Source organism: Euprymna scolopes, chromosome 43 (genome assembly GCF_053919585.1).
Source record: "Euprymna scolopes isolate OS-2025 chromosome 43, ASM5391958v1, whole genome shotgun sequence".
In the NCBI taxonomy this organism is placed as follows: Eukaryota; Metazoa; Mollusca; class Cephalopoda; order Sepiida; family Sepiolidae; genus Euprymna; species Euprymna scolopes.
In genome coordinates, this window is record NC_136524.1 from 12721685 (window position 1) to 12737613 (window position 15929).

A 15929-nucleotide genomic window follows, 5' to 3' on the forward strand; every position below is an offset into this window, starting at 1 on the left:
ATATAGGGAGTATGATTATAAGGGGGCGGCCGGAGATTAGGATGGCAATGGCTATGAGTGCATTTAACTTGATGCAAAAGGTTAAGTATACATATAGATGGCAAGGTGGAGGAGTAAGGAAACCATTACTACTTATGAGAGTGGTAAAAATATACCAAATAATAGTAGGGTAATTATAATAGTGAGAAAGATAATAATAATGAAAATTATAATAATAGTAGAAATAATAAAGATGAAAAAAAAATATACATATATATATAAAAATGAGTTGCCTTATTTTATTTTTATGGGACGTATATATTCATCTATATATATAAAAGCGAAAATGTATGTGTGTATGTATGTACGCTTTTCCTCGATGTCTACAAAAGGCTTCTTTCAGAGAAGCGCTTGCTCGGTTCACAACTTCTTAAAACTTTTTATATCATCTATAAATTGTAATATCTCAGAGTTATCCACGGAGCTCGCCTGTCTATTTAATTTTATTGACTTTCAAACGTTAATTATTCCACATTTCCCCGCATCGGCACGCGTTACATTTGGTTTTCGGTATAAAAAAAGCGAAACTCGACTCTAATCACAGGCCGAAAGCAGTTGTCTCAAGAGAGCTAAGTAACGTTTGTTCAATGTCGACTTTGTCATATCAGACTGTGGCCTTCATTTCGCTCCTCCAAATAAACAGGGAGCGTGTTTTTAAAAACAAACAAACAAACCGATTTATTCACCTCATTCAAAACTGTCCTGCACAAAATGCTAACTGCTCAATACCTATCGCCGTCACGTCAATCAAAAACGCGCACCTGTTTTTTTTTAACACTTTACTATTTTCCAACTGCGCGTCGTGAAGGCTTCGTTTTTTTTTCATGGGCACCTGTTTTTTTTTCACATTTTCGGGTTTTTTTCACATACCCCGAAAAACACCCGGGCAACGCCGGGTACCCCTCGCTAGTCTATATATATAAAAGCGAAAATGTATGTATGTATGTATGTTTGTGTGTCTGCTAAAAACTTTCGACAGACACGACGAAAATATACAAACTCAATAAAAATATGTCGCCCGAAAAATATCGAAAAATTGGCCAAAAACGTTCATTTTTTCACCCCGAAATCGACACTTTTCATCAGGGGGGTATTGGATTGTGTAGCGTTCAAGTTATGGATAACTTGACAAAGACTAAAGTTACCTCTCATGAAAGAGGAGAACTATTTATGGCACAATGGGAGATTCCATTGTGCACACATGGGCCAGTCTATTCTTTGGATTGTGATTGGCTGAATCACCTGATTGGATATGCTTGTACATAAATACAAGCCCTCAGTCCAGCTCAATCTGGTGTCTGTCTTGTGCATAAGCTGGACCCTTGGTAAGTGTTGCTGCTATTATTATTATTGTTGTTGTTGTGTGTTATTGACTACTACAGTTCTTTTGATTATTCTACATCTCCCCTCTCCCCCCCCTCCCCATGAGTAGGCTGGGTTGTATGAGAAGTGTATCTCTCTTTTAGGCCTAGTTTGTTGTGTGGTAGTAACCTAGAAAGAGCTCGGGGAATCATTAATCGAAAGCGTGGGGATATATGTGTGGTTTGTTGTTGGGGTTTGGTTGCTGTGTATGTGCTATTACAGGGATACAGTGGGAGATGCAAGAATGTAGTATCGCTTGAGGGAATTGTTGGTCCTAGTGCTGCACTTGGTATTGGGGTTGGTGCAGGCTTGAGTTCGCATTTTCTGAGGAAACGGCGGTTCCTAAGTGTGATCCTTCTGGATCCGTTAACCCTGATTCGGTATTGTCGATCTGGTAGGGAACTGATGATTTTGCCCGTTGTGTTCCATCTGCGATTGACTGGATTTTGGATGGCTACGGTGTCACCAGCTTTTAACGGTGGAAGGTTGTGGGTATATTTATTGTATCTTTCTACTATTTTTGCATTGTGGTGGTGGAGCATTTCCTCGTGGTGTCGTGCTGCTGACACCCATTCAGGATGAGGCTTGTAGAGGATTGACTGTGAAGGGATAGAGTCACGTAGTCGACGGTGAAGTAATAATTGAGCCAGTGATAGGCCAATGCTTTGGATTGGGGTATTCCGATACTGCAAGATGGCCCGGGCAACACTGTCATTGTCCAAGGAACCCTGGGGGCCTGTGTTTCCTTTCACAATCCTCTTTGCAGTTTTTACTGCGAGCTCTGCCCTGCTATTGGATTGGGGATAAGCAACAGAAGATAATCTGTGCCTAACACACCATGTTTTCAGAAATTCTTGAAACGTGCTGGAAGTGAAAGGTGGGCCGCCATCGGTGCTGAGTTCTTCTGGGGCACCATATGTTTGGAACAGTTGTCGGCATATGGACATCAATTTGGTTGTAGTAGTGTCACCTGATTCTAGGCGGTATAAAATTAGCCAACCAGTTAGCCTATCTGCGCAGGCAAGGTATGTGTGATCTCCAATATAAAAAATATCCATGACGATTTGCTGGAATGGCCACTCTGGGGATCGTGTTAGAATGATAGGCTCCCTTGGTTGACTAGGTGCGATGGTTGAGCATACCATGCAATTCGCCTTAATACTGTGGATTGATGCATCCATCCCTGGGAAATTACAGTCTATGGCCGTGGACCTAAGACGAACAAGGTATTGTTGGATGGGTTCATCTTCATGCTGTGATATAGCTGCAAATGTCATCCGATGGACCATGGGATTTGATTTTTGAGTTACCAATGCTTCTGTCATCTCTAGCAGCTTGTCTGGGTTGGTGGTGAAGAACTTAGGGTACGTATTTATGATTGCGTTTTGGACGGATTCATCAGCGCAACTGTATAACTGGGTATTGGCCTGAGAAGTTGGCATGTCCGTTATTCTGGCGAATACTTTCCAGTCAATCCGAAATTTTCTGAATTGTTGAGGGGTCATTTCGAGATGAAGTTGGGGAGGCCTGGCAGCTGGTGCCTTAGCATAGGTGGTCTGGGTAGCGGGCTCCTTGGCTTGTCGAAGGATAGACAGAGCTTCTCCCATTGTTGTGATTCCCAATTCTCTTAGCATGGCTCGATCCATTACTTGAAGGTTTTCTTTCCTCAGTTTTTCCTTCACAAAAGTTGCAGCGTAGCTCTTGGCGGAATCGGCAGCAATGCCTGCTTTGAGGAAATAGTCTTCCCAATCTTCTGTCTCGAATCCTGCCCGCAGCGCCATATTGGATTGTGTAGTGGACTTTCGGTCAACGTTCAAGTTGTGGATAACTTGACAAAGACTAAAGTTACCTCTCATGAAAAGGAGAACTATTTATGGCACAATTGTGCACACATGGGCCAGTCTATTCTTTGGATTGTGATTGGCTGAATCACCTGATTGGATATGCTTGTACATAAATACAAGCCCTCAGTCCAGCTCAATCTGGTGTCTGTCTTGTGCATAAGCTGGACCCTTGGTAAGTGTTGCTGCTATTATTATTATTATTGTTGTTGTGTGTTATTGACTACTACAGTTCTTTTGATTATTCTACAGGGGGTCAACAAAAACCATTCCCTCGTGACGACGACCGGTTCTACGCATGCGTCAGATGACGTCATGACCTGATTTACTTTAAATAGTTGAAGAACTGACTAAATTTCATGTACGTTGTGTTAGCTCAGTTGGTTAGCGCGTTGGTTCGTTATCTAAACGTGTTGGGTTCGAATCGTGATGTGAGATGTCTTTTTATTTTTCGATTTTTTAAATTTAAATATTGAACCAGTGTTATTTAAGCCATTTTTCATGTAACATTCATTTTTTTTTTTTTTCACTTTGCTTATCCACCCCCGACCACACACCCCAAAACACCCGGGTACCCACCGATTTTTTAAATTTTAATATCGAAACAGGCTTATTTAAGCCATTTTTCCTGTTTTCTTTTTTGTTTTTCGATTTTTACATTTAACATGGTTCGTTTGCCTTACGTTAGTTTTTTTTTGATGTTTTGATTCCCCCCCCCCCCCCGGGCTTAAGTTTTAACGTTCGTTTTTATGTTTTCTTTTTTTTTACTTCACTTATAACAAACAAACCTGGTCATTGACCTCATTTGCTGAATAGCTATTGCTTACGTCGTCGTAACGCTCTACGATTTCCGTGCGGGCACCTGTCAATTTGGTTCTTACTTAAATAAATTCAAACATCTTTCAGTAACTCATTCTGGCTGGCCGAACGGTTCATGTTTTTTTCACATTTTATTTTCAAACTTTGCCTCAGGGCTTTGGGTTCGATCTTGAAATTTTAGATGTAGGTTACTTGGACATGGATCAAACTTTTTAATTTGATTTGAGTCTAAAACAATAACTGTTAAGAGGTCAAAATAAAAAATAATTTAACCTCTGTGGTCTACCAAATTACTCAGACAATTTTTGGTCTAAACATTTGAAATTTTACATAAAGGGTATTCAGACATGCAGCAAGCTTTTTAATCAGTTTTTGGGCGAATAATTGGACCTTTGCAGACTCTACCAAACTCCTCTGCCAATTTTGGGTCCAAACAATGGAAATTTTTAGATATAGGTTACCTGGATAGGAGTCAAACTTTTTAATATATATATGTACATATGCAAATCTATATATATAAAAGCGAAAATGTATGTATGTATGTATGTATGTACGCTTTTCCTCGATGTCCACAAAGGGCTTCTTTCAGAGAAGCGCTTGCTCGGTTCACAACTTCTTAAAACTTTTTATATCATCTATAAATTGTAATATCTCAGAGTTATCCACGGAGCTCGCCTGTCTATTTAATTTTATTGACTTTCAAACGTTAATTATTCCACATTTCCCGCATCGGCACATGTTACATTCGGTTTTCGGTATAAAAAAAAGTGAAACTCTACTCTAATCACAGGCTGAAAGCCAGTTGTCTCAAGAGAGCTAAGTAACGTTTGTTCAATGTCGACTTTGTCATATCAGACTGTAGCCTTCATTTCGCTCCTCCTAATAAACAGGGAGCGGGTTTTTAAAAACAAATAAACAAACCGATTTATTCACCTCATTCAAAACTGTCCTGCACAAAATGCTAACTGCTCAATACCTATCGCCGTCACGTCAATCAAAAACGCGCACCTGTTTTTTTTTAACACTTTACTATTTTCCAACTGCGCGTCGTGAAGGCTTCATTTTTTTTTTCACGAGCACCTGTTTTGTTTTTTTCACATTTTTGGTTTTTTTTCACATATCCCAAAAAACACCCGGGCAACGCCGGGTACCCCTCGCTAGTCTATATATATAAAAGCGAAAATGTGTGTATGTATGTTTGTATGTATGTATGTGTTTTTGTGTGTCCGCTAAAAACTTTCTACAGACAACGAAAATTCACAAACTTGGTATCATATTGAAGCTCCATCCTTCGCTCGAAAAATATTGAAAAATTGGCCAAAAACGTTCATTTTTTCACCCCGAAATCGACAATTTTTGACAGGTGGGGGTCAGCAAAAATGATCGTCGTCGTAACGCTCAACGACTTCCGTGCACGCACCTGTCAATTTGGTTCTTACTTAAATAAATTCAAACATCTTTCAGTAACTCATTCTGGCTGGCAGATTTTATTTTCAAACTTCGCCTCAGGGCTTTTTATTTAACACCACACACACCACCAAACACCCGGGCAACGCCGGGTACCCCCGCTAGTAAAGTTATAAGGCTCAAGCAAAGCTGAACTGAACTGCTAGTATATAACTGAGTATCTGCATGTAGTTTTTCCGATAAAATTACATAAGGCAAGAAACTATGTTTATGTTATATATTATTTAATTATATATAATAAATTAAAAAGTCACAATTTATTGAGATTGTTACCACAATTATTTAATTAATTGGAATGTTTGAGATGATTCATTTATTTATTGCAGACTCATCTTTTAGTTGTTGTTTCACAACGTTTCGACCAACTATTCCTCTGGCCTTCATCAGGTGGTAACCATGATGGGATAGGAACTCTAAATCTCTTAACTGCATCCTCAATAATTACTGCCTTCTACAGCGGTTGTCATCTCACCACGTTTGGACCAACTAAACTTCTGGCCAGCTTTAGGTAGGATTGAAACTGCTATCTTCAGACAATTCTCACCTTGAACCGTAAAGATACAACGTCTCTATCCACTGCGCCACAGACCCCGAAGGGCGATCAAGGTTGGACTTTTTGGTCTTATAAATCTATGTTTATTTGATCTTCCATTGTCGGGCCCATACTGAATGGTATATATTATTTAATTAATTGGAATTCATTATTGAAATGAGCATTATTTATTCATTTATTTATTTTAGCTGTTGTTTCACGTTTTTGAAGATAGCGGTTTCAATCCTACCCAAAGCCAGCCAGAAGCTTAGTTGGTCCAAACGTGGTGAGACAACAGCTGTGGAAGGCAGCAATTGCTGAGGATACAGTTATGAGATTTGGAGTTCCTATCCCGTCATGGTAACCACCTGACAAAGGCCAGAGGTAGAGTTGGCCAAAACGTTACTATAATCTCAAATGTATTATGGGATTCAATATTTTTCTTGATCGACTTTTACTTTTGCGGTATTTTACTAAACTTCTTGAAAAATCAGCTTTATTATTAATTAAACTAAATGGATTTGTTTGTCCTTATTCAATTATACCTTCTTACAAGTTAGGCACAAGGTCAATTTTTAATGAGGGCAGATAGCTCCCAAAATGGAACAATCTGGACCAAAAGCAAAAAAATTAAAAAATTGCCCCTGCCTAGAAAAATTACATCTCCCTATCCCCGAGAACAGATACGCTACTTTAGAAAAAAAAAAAAAAAAAAAAATTTACAAATTAGACAAGGCTTTGATATTCCCATATTGCTACATCAGAGCAAGCCTCTTTAACCCACCTGAAGTGAGTGTTACTTCAGTAAAGTAACATAACTGTTTATAACTTTTGCCAATTTTTAAGCAACGTTTTTGTTATTGTTTATTGTGTTAATTTTATTAATTTTTTGAAAATAGATGCTAAAAATCAGCTTGACCCCCCCCCAAATCATAGGTTTGCAACAACAGACGCCAGATACAAATGTAATAGATCTAGGCTAACTTTTATATAGCTTTTGAACACCATTTTAGACACATTCAGCCATGATAATAAAATACTTCATTGCATCCTACAAGCAATACCATTACAATCGCAACATCTTTAGAGGAAGAAGTCCCTATTTTTCTCCCTAAATATTTAGTCCTATCACTGCTACCAGTTATCACCAGGATGAATATTCCACAGGTTCTGTGATTACAATGATCGTGACATGATAAATAGACCTAACAATCTTTCCAATTTCCGATTCATAAATAATAAAGCCTCCCTCACCAAAGTTCATCCATTCTGATTGGCTGAGCAATGAAAATTCTCATATTCTGAAGTCCAGTTGTTCCGAACATAAACGAAAGGTTATCAAAATTAAAATATGGCGTCACTAAAATACATATTATTTTGCCCGGTGTTCAATTCATTTAATGCATAAGTTATTACAGTTGTGTGTATGTGTGTATGATATAAATCACTATTAGTGACTTTGTAGCTGTCAGAATGCTGTTCCCTATTATTCTCCAGGGTGTAAAGGGTTTACTCTTTCCCCATCTCTCTCTGAGCATATTTCCCTTCGCTAGTTTGTGTATATCTGTATGATCCAGTTCAGCATGATCTAACAAGCTGATAACATTTCTTCTATTTTTTTAATCATCAATTCATTTGTTTTTTTTTCTTGTGTTGGGGTTTTAAAATATTTTATTTTTTTAGCAAATTACGTTTTTTTTGACGCTAGCTGTTATGCTATTTTTAAATTATACGTAATATCCCCAACTGTGGTGTACGCCTTGCATAATCTGTGATGTATGCGCACACACATGCACAAGCATATGCAGATACTCATGGGAAAGAGAAGGAGTTTTCTAACTAATCTGTACTTTAATCTAACATTGTTATAAACATATCATGCCATAAGAACTGGATTTCATCTGAAAATCCCATCTAAACAAAAAATGTCACAGTCTGTCTTCTGCATAAGTCTTCATAACATATGTAAGTACAGCATGGTTAACAAAGCCTCTCTCCCATAACTAATTGACCGATCATTATCAATTTTGGAGCACAAATGTTAGGCCTAGAGAAGATGTCTAAATATGATTTATAATTACTTTCTCTTAGTATCATGAGAAAGAGGTGGAAGCTCTTCTTACAAATTTAGGATAATATTTACCATATTATCCAATTACTTCATTTACAAATAAACACTTTTTTGTTTACTTTTATAGCCCCCAAGCAATGCCGGGTAGATCTGCTAGTACATATATATATATATGTGTGTGTATATATATATATATATATATATAAAAATATGGTAATTATTTAAACTCTTCAGCTTTATAAAATGCTGCAATTTTTACGGATCTATTTTATTTTGTTTAGCTTTCGTAACATAAACTATGGAGGGGGGGGTAGAACACCTAAAAAAAAAATCCTCTCATATATTTAATGAAAACTGCCTTTAAAAAACAAGTTAATTTAAAAATGAATAAGTATAAAAAAATTTTATGAAAATCTAACCATTAGTTGAGTTTTGTTGGACTTTTAAAAAAAAATAAAACCTTTATTGTATCAGATACAATAAATGCTTTGGTTTTCAAATATTTTGTATCAGATACAATAAATGTTTTGGTTTTCAAATATTTTGTGTTCAGAAAAAAAAAAAAATTCTTGTTTATTACCTATTTGTCATTTTATTTGACCAACAAGAGTTTTTCATTTTGTTATTTATTTCATTTTCAGTGAAAAAGAATTAATAATTATATTTTATTTTAGTAAGAAAGATAATGAAATAGTAATTCGTTCTTACTAAAATAATAACAGGGGAAATACATCTTCTCTGGTAAAAATAAAAATAAAGTTTGTTTTGTTTTGTTTTTGAGTTTTTGATTTGATTTTTAAGTTTGATGGGTGCGAATTTTTCTTAATGGTGACTTGGCCAAGGTATTCCGACATCAACATTTACCAAACTTTAATTTACTATATTATAAAAACTTTATTTTGTTCATATGAACTTTCCACATGCCCCCCCACTTACAATTTTTTCCTTTGTTTTTTTTCAACTATTCCTGCGAATTATTATCGACTACCAGATAAAAGAAAGAAATAAAAAAAATCAATATTTAAAGATTTGGAAAGGGGCTCATTTTTGCATACAATGTTAGTAAATCGATCCTTCATTTTTTTAACTGATTTATGATAGCCTCGTTTTGACGTTAGGTTAGCTTTCAAATTATGCAGTCAAAATTACCTAAATATTACTGAATTATTAAAAAAAAAACTTTGTTTTAGCAGGTGAAAAATTGCGGCAATCTTGTTTCAATCGAAACAGAAAATTACCGGACAAACAGTTGACGATGCCCTAATTATCGCCATGATATTAAAAGGACTACCAAACTGCTACGACCCTTTTTCAATTTATGTGACACACAAAGAAATAACATTCCTGGAATTTCAAACAGAACTCTATGGTTTTGACAAGACATTGAAACATAAAATCCAGTCGACCAGTGACGAAGTGATGAAATTGACATCAACTTTTTCAGAGAATACGATGGAGAGCCATCACCACCATGACGAACGTGAAATATCGTGCTTCACATGCGGTGGAAAAGGACATTTATCGAAAGAATGTCCCAACAACAAAAACAAACAGCAAAAACAGTGGTGTAGTTACTGTAAAAGTAACACACATAAAAGGGAGTTCTGCCGTTATAAGCGAAAAGATACAATGAAAAAGGCACCAGACACCGAAGAAAACTCCTTCGCATTCAAAATGGAGAACTACTTCTATACCCAGAACTTAATACTGCATACGAATCTACTAGTCAATGCAGAGCCCACTTCACACATTATGACAGACACAAAGAAATTTAAGAATTTTGACCCAACATTTCGTTCTGAGAACTACTACATGGAGTTGGTAGACGGAACTAAAACCAATGGCTTAGCCTTAAAAAGAGGAGATGCTGAAGTCTGCCTTTTAGATACTAACGGAAACTCCATTATGACTATTTTAAAAGGGGCACTACTTATACCTTCATACCCACAGGATATATTTTCTGTGAATACTGCGACCCAAAACAGAGCGGCAGTTATTTTCGAAGAAGACAGGAATATACTAAAACTAAAACATAAAAACGGAACAAAATTCAAAATATATGTGTGCAACAGATTATACTTCCTAAAAACTATGGAGGAAGGAAATGTAGAAGACAGTTGCCATCAATGACACGATAATATCCACACGTGGCATAAAATACTCGGCCATTGCAATTACAACGGCATAACAAAACTACCCGATGTGGTTGAAGGGATGAAAATAAAATAAGACTGCAAACAACAAAAACTGCAACGTCTGCATCCAAGAAAATTTCCCTAGAAAAGAAATAAATCTCCTGACAAAAGAGCGACAAATATTCTGCATTTAGTACATTCAGACCTAGCCGGCCCCATAGAACCAGCAGATTTAAATGGGGACAAATAGCCATCTCCTCCACTGATGACTTTTCTGGCACCGTATTTGTATATTTTATTAAAAACTAAAGTGACGCCACACTTGCCACCGAAAAATTCCTTGCAGATATTTCCCCATACAGCAAAATAAAAATACTAAGGTCGGATAATGGTTCGGAATCGAAGTCAAACGACTTTGGAAAAGTACTCTGCTGTAACAACATAAAACACAAGACCTCAGCGCCATTCTCGCCTCATCAAAACGGAACGGACGAAAGAAACTGGTGAACTCTATTCGAAATGGTAAGATGCCTTATCACAGAAAGCGGCTTACCGAAAACACTGTGGAGCTATGCAGTTATGGCATCTGTAGTCATACGGAACAGATGCTTCAATAACCGTCTAAAACAGACGCCCTACTACAAGATGACTGGGAGAAAACTGGACTTATCAAGGATGCACATTTTCGGTTTGCCTTGCTGTGCCTACTCCAACATAAAAAGAAAGGTAGACCCAAGGTGCCAGAGGGGAATCATTGTCGGATACAATAGAAACAGCCCGGCATATCTTATCTACCACCCAGAAAATGGGAAAGTGTGTAAACACAGACTGGTAAAATTCATCAAAACACCAATGACCAACACACTCAAACACAAACCCACTCATCAAGCGATGATGATACAAATTTTCCCCCAAGAAAAAAAAAATTTTAAGTCAAGGGAAAACCCTGAATGGTCCAATACCGACAAACAAACCGAGTCTACAGTAGAAACTAGCTGTACGCAAAGATACCCGATGCACGAGCACAAAATGCCCAGCTACCTAGAAGACCATGTGACAGGATGGGAGTGGCTATGCATTAATCGACACTAACTACTGCTACAAGGCCGCACATGGCATACTCCTTACAGAGAAGCTGTGACTTCCCCAGTGACACACCACTGAATCCAAGTGATGCAAGAAGAAATTTACTCCATAAAGGAAAACAACGTATACAATCTAACACCCTTACCCAAAGGCAGAACGACAGTAAGCGGTAGATGGGTGTATAAAATCAAAGAAAACACCGACGGGTCCCCTAAATACAAGGCCAGGTTTATCGCAAAAGGGTACAACCAAACTAAGAGAGTAGACTACACCGAGACTTTTTCTCCGATGGCGGATATCTCATCAATCTGCATGTTAATGCAAATGTCCAATACAATTTAATAGTGCATCAAATGGACATAAAAACAGCGTATTTCCATGCGCCAATTGACCATGAAATTTACATGGAACAACCGGAGGGATTCGAGAAAAAAAAGGGGAAACAGATGAGAAACTAGTCTGTTTACTGAACAAATCCCTGTATGGCCTAAAACAATCAGGCCGAAACTGGAATCAAATCCTGCACAGCTACTTCAGCAGACATAGCTTTACCCAAAATCAGGTGGACCATTGCATCTATATATGACACAACGGCAAAGAAAAAATTATTGATGATTTAATCATTGCTGCCGATAACATCAACTCATTAAACGACACCAAACAGTCATTAACATCAGAATTTAAAATGAAAGACCTCGGAAAGCTGCACCATTTCATCGAAATAGATTTCAATATAACCGAAGGTTATATCCATATGAACCAAGAAAAATATGCGACAAAAATACTGGAAAGGTTTGACATGTTCGAATGCAAACCTAGGGCGACCCTATGCGAGCAAAAACTGGATCTTGCTGGCGAAGACGAAGACATGGTTGACCCCAGGAAATACCACAAGGTCACCGGGAGTCTAATTTACCTGAAGATCTGCACCCAACCAGACCTATGCTATATTGTCGGAAAATTGCCGCAATATTTACCCAAGCCACGAGAAAAGCATTGGGTGGCAGCTAAGCCTGTACTGAGATACATAAAGGGTATGATGCAACACCAACTGCACTACGCGAAAACAAATCACCCAATCCATCAAATCGCATACAGTGACGCCGATTGGGTGTCTGATCAATGAGACAGACGCAGTACATCTGGATATTGCTTTAGCCTAACCCAGGATTTGCCACCTATTTCCGAAAAGGCAACCTAGAGTCGCTCTATCCACGTGCGAGGCTGAGTACGTAGCGCTGGCAAAAGCCACCAAAGAGAGGCTATACCTTGTGCAACTATTCAAGGAAATGAATCCACACAGAGAACACGTCTCCATCAAAATATTTGGAGATAGTCAAAGCGCTATAGCGCTTTTTAAGGACCCCATTCATCAGCAGAGATGTAAACACATCAACATTAAGTACTATTTTATAAGAGAGGCTCTGAATAATAACAAAATACAAATAATTTACTGTCCCACAGCAGACATGATCGCTGACATCATGACAAAACCTCCAACCCGGACGAAGATGTACAAGTGTAAAAAGTTTTTATTCGGACCCTAAACTGACACTAATCTGCTCTTACATATCTTTGGTTTTGTAAAGAGAAAAATAAATAATATTCTGAGAGCAAAGGGGTGTTGAAAGTAAGTACAATAACTTTTATCATAGACCATTTTATGATTACCTCCCTTTTACGTTGTAATCCCATAATCCCTTCTTTTTTTTTTACTCCCCGCTTCGTCTTCCTGTCCCAAATAAAATAGACTTCTCTTTATACCCGTCACATGCGTGTTCATGTCCTCCTTCAAATCTTCGTTCCAGTTCTTTTTCTCTTTTCACTGAAATGCAACTCGCATTGCAACAACACTACTGAAGGCGGTGAAATGGCGTGAAATAGTCCCAGGTTCCAGGGGTTAATACTATGCAAACAGTAAATTTGCCACAAGTTTGATTATCAATTGTCAGCGACCTCGAATATCCTTAAAAAAGCAAATTAGAGTGGTCGGTGTCCTGTTGTAGTGTAAGGTAACACTTACCAATACCTGTATTATGCAATGTAATTTCTAGCAGTTTGAATTGGCCGCCATCTTTGCTGTTTCAATGAAATGGTTCAATGAGCATGCGCAGACACACCGTAGAGTTAATTCTACGAAATGCAAACGTTTATTCAACGTCATTTCTAGCTAATTCTACTCACCCACTCCCAAATTACTTTTAAGAATTCAAATTCAAGAAAATTCAGTCAATGTGCACTTTCAGAATACCCCCTCCAACCTCCCCATTTTAAGAACGGCTTTTGGAATTGCACTAAAAAAAAAAAAAGAGGGGTTTCCACCCGTTCAAACATGGCCGCCAGTGCAAAATACAGGTATTTATATCTCAAAAACTATTTGTCTGCGCTAATTTTCCACGCGATATTCGTTTTCTGGATACCCGAAAACATATAAAAGTCGTCGATTAATTGAAAAATGTTGAGGCGTCTTCAGTTGCCGTAACGGAGCGGAGCACATTGACCTTGATTTTTGTTTTTTTAAACTAAACCTCGAAATTTTCAACATTAAGTATCAATTTTGACCTAACATCGTTTACTGCGGATTTCGAGTTGGTAGTCCTGGTTTGCAGTTTGCGCACCGGATTTCCATAAATGTTGGCTCAGCTTCGACCGACGGTTAACGTAAACTGCCGGAATATGCCGAGCGTTGACCAATTTGATCAGCCAATGAAAAATCAGCGCCAAACAGACAATAAATTGAAAAAAAAAAAAGAAAAAAAAGAAAATGTTTAATCAGTCTAATCCTAAAAAAAAAAAAATGATAGTTTTCATTTTTACAACATTTCTTGAAAAAAAAAAGAAATTAAAAATTTTTCCCTAAAAATAAAACATAAAAAACTTACAAAAAAAAAAAAAAAAAAATCCAATTTGTTTCTTTTAAATTCTCTTGAAAAAAAAACAAACAAACAAACTATGGTTCTATTTAAAACAAAAAATTAAAACATTGATTCATGAAACTTACGGTAGCTTGTTGTACCGAATAGGTACTTGTACAGTTTAGTTAAGACATTAAAAAATGAAAATATCGAAAAAAAAAGGTTATATTGTACGTATCTGTTTCGGACTGAAGATCTCCGAAAAAAAAAATCATTTAATTTGATCGGGTAGTTTTTATTTTACAGCAGAAAAACACGTTTTTATGAGAGCGCGTTGAAGCCAGCCATTACGGAATTTGTTGAACACGTCAAAGGGAGATAACTCCAGTTAAAGCGCCGACACCCCTTCCCCATCTTTATTACTAGCTTTTCTTCCTAAAAATCGAACTTTTTGCTCGGTATCAAAACAGATTGATTTTTCTCTTGTAAAATAAAAAAAAACTTTTTTTTTTTCAGAGAACTTCAGACTATAACAAGTACGTACAGTATAACTTTTTCAATATTTTAATTTTTTCATGTCTTGACTAAACTGTATAAGCGCCTTTTATTCTATTGTATTTCCATTTATATTTTTATTGCAATCAATATCTCATGTTATTTATTTATTTTTTGTTTGTTTTGTTTCCTAGCGTTTTGCAATTTGATCAGCAGCGGTCGGCGTATTGCGGCAGTTTACGTCAGCTGCGGGCCGAGCCAGACGGAAATCCTGTGCGCTAAGTGCAAAAGTACCAAACAGTTTTGGTTTTTTAAATCACTATTCCGTTTCATAAATCATTGTTTATTATTACCTAGGTTTTTGTTATTGCTCATGGAGTTCCCCCCCCTTTTTTTAATTAAATAACTTTTTATTTTTTTTAATTATTGATGGTAAATTGTTTTGAATTCCAAAAAATCATGTGTTTACAAAAAAGTTTTTTCATTTAAAAAATTTTTTATTTTAGTAAATTATTACATTAAGCCGAGAAGAAGCGCGTATAAGCGATATCTAATAGCTTTATTACTACAGCAATTAGAAGGAAAAGAAAGCAATAGCAGATATCTAAGAAATTTACTTCATGTTTGGAGCAGCTGAAATTGTAGGAAAGAAATTGTGCCCGTTCCCGTTACCAAACTAAATATTTTTATTTCTTAACATTTGAATAATAAACAAGGATATTTTTAATATTGTAAAGAAGAAGAAATATGATTAATAGATGTATACATGAAAATCTGTCTTGCTATAATTTTTAATATAAATTATTTTGGGGGTGAGGGTATGTAAATGGAATTAAATAACAACAATAATAATAATGACAATTAAGAATAACAAAAGCACGTGTTAGATACTATTATTGGGTATTTTTTTTTAAAAAGAAACTAATTAGTAAAGCAATGAAATAATTCAAAAAGTAATTATTAGTAAAATAAATAACTGTATTAATAGATATCTTGCTGCCAGGTAAAGAAGAATATATCTCTCATTCATATCTTAGATATACCCGTTTTTCTTTCATACCTTGAAGGAACTGTTCAGCTAAATATTGTAAATATTTCATTGTACTCTCCTCAGCCTCCATTGCTGCAGTAAACAGATTTCGTACAATAAACCAGCAGCCAATGAAAAGCTTTGTTATAAGTTTGACGTGACGAAGTGTGGCTTTGAACCCACCAATCAGGTTGCTT

General features: G+C 36.7%; 1 protein-coding gene across 5 annotated transcripts in view; it reads right to left on the reverse strand.

The window, feature by feature from the left end:
- The window catches only part of LOC145268193 (uncharacterized), a 175863-nt gene extending 159961 nt beyond the window's left edge, over window positions 1-15902 (reverse strand). For all 5 annotated transcript variants that reach the window (XM_080123433.1, XM_080123435.1, XM_080123437.1 and 2 more), the window contains exon 1: window positions 15763-15902. In XM_080123433.1, the coding sequence (XP_079979559.1) occupies window positions 15763-15823 (61 nt within the window). In that variant the 5' untranslated portion in view covers window positions 15824-15902. The remainder of the gene's footprint in view (window positions 1-15762) is intronic.
- Between the last annotated feature and the right edge of the window lie 27 nt (window positions 15903-15929).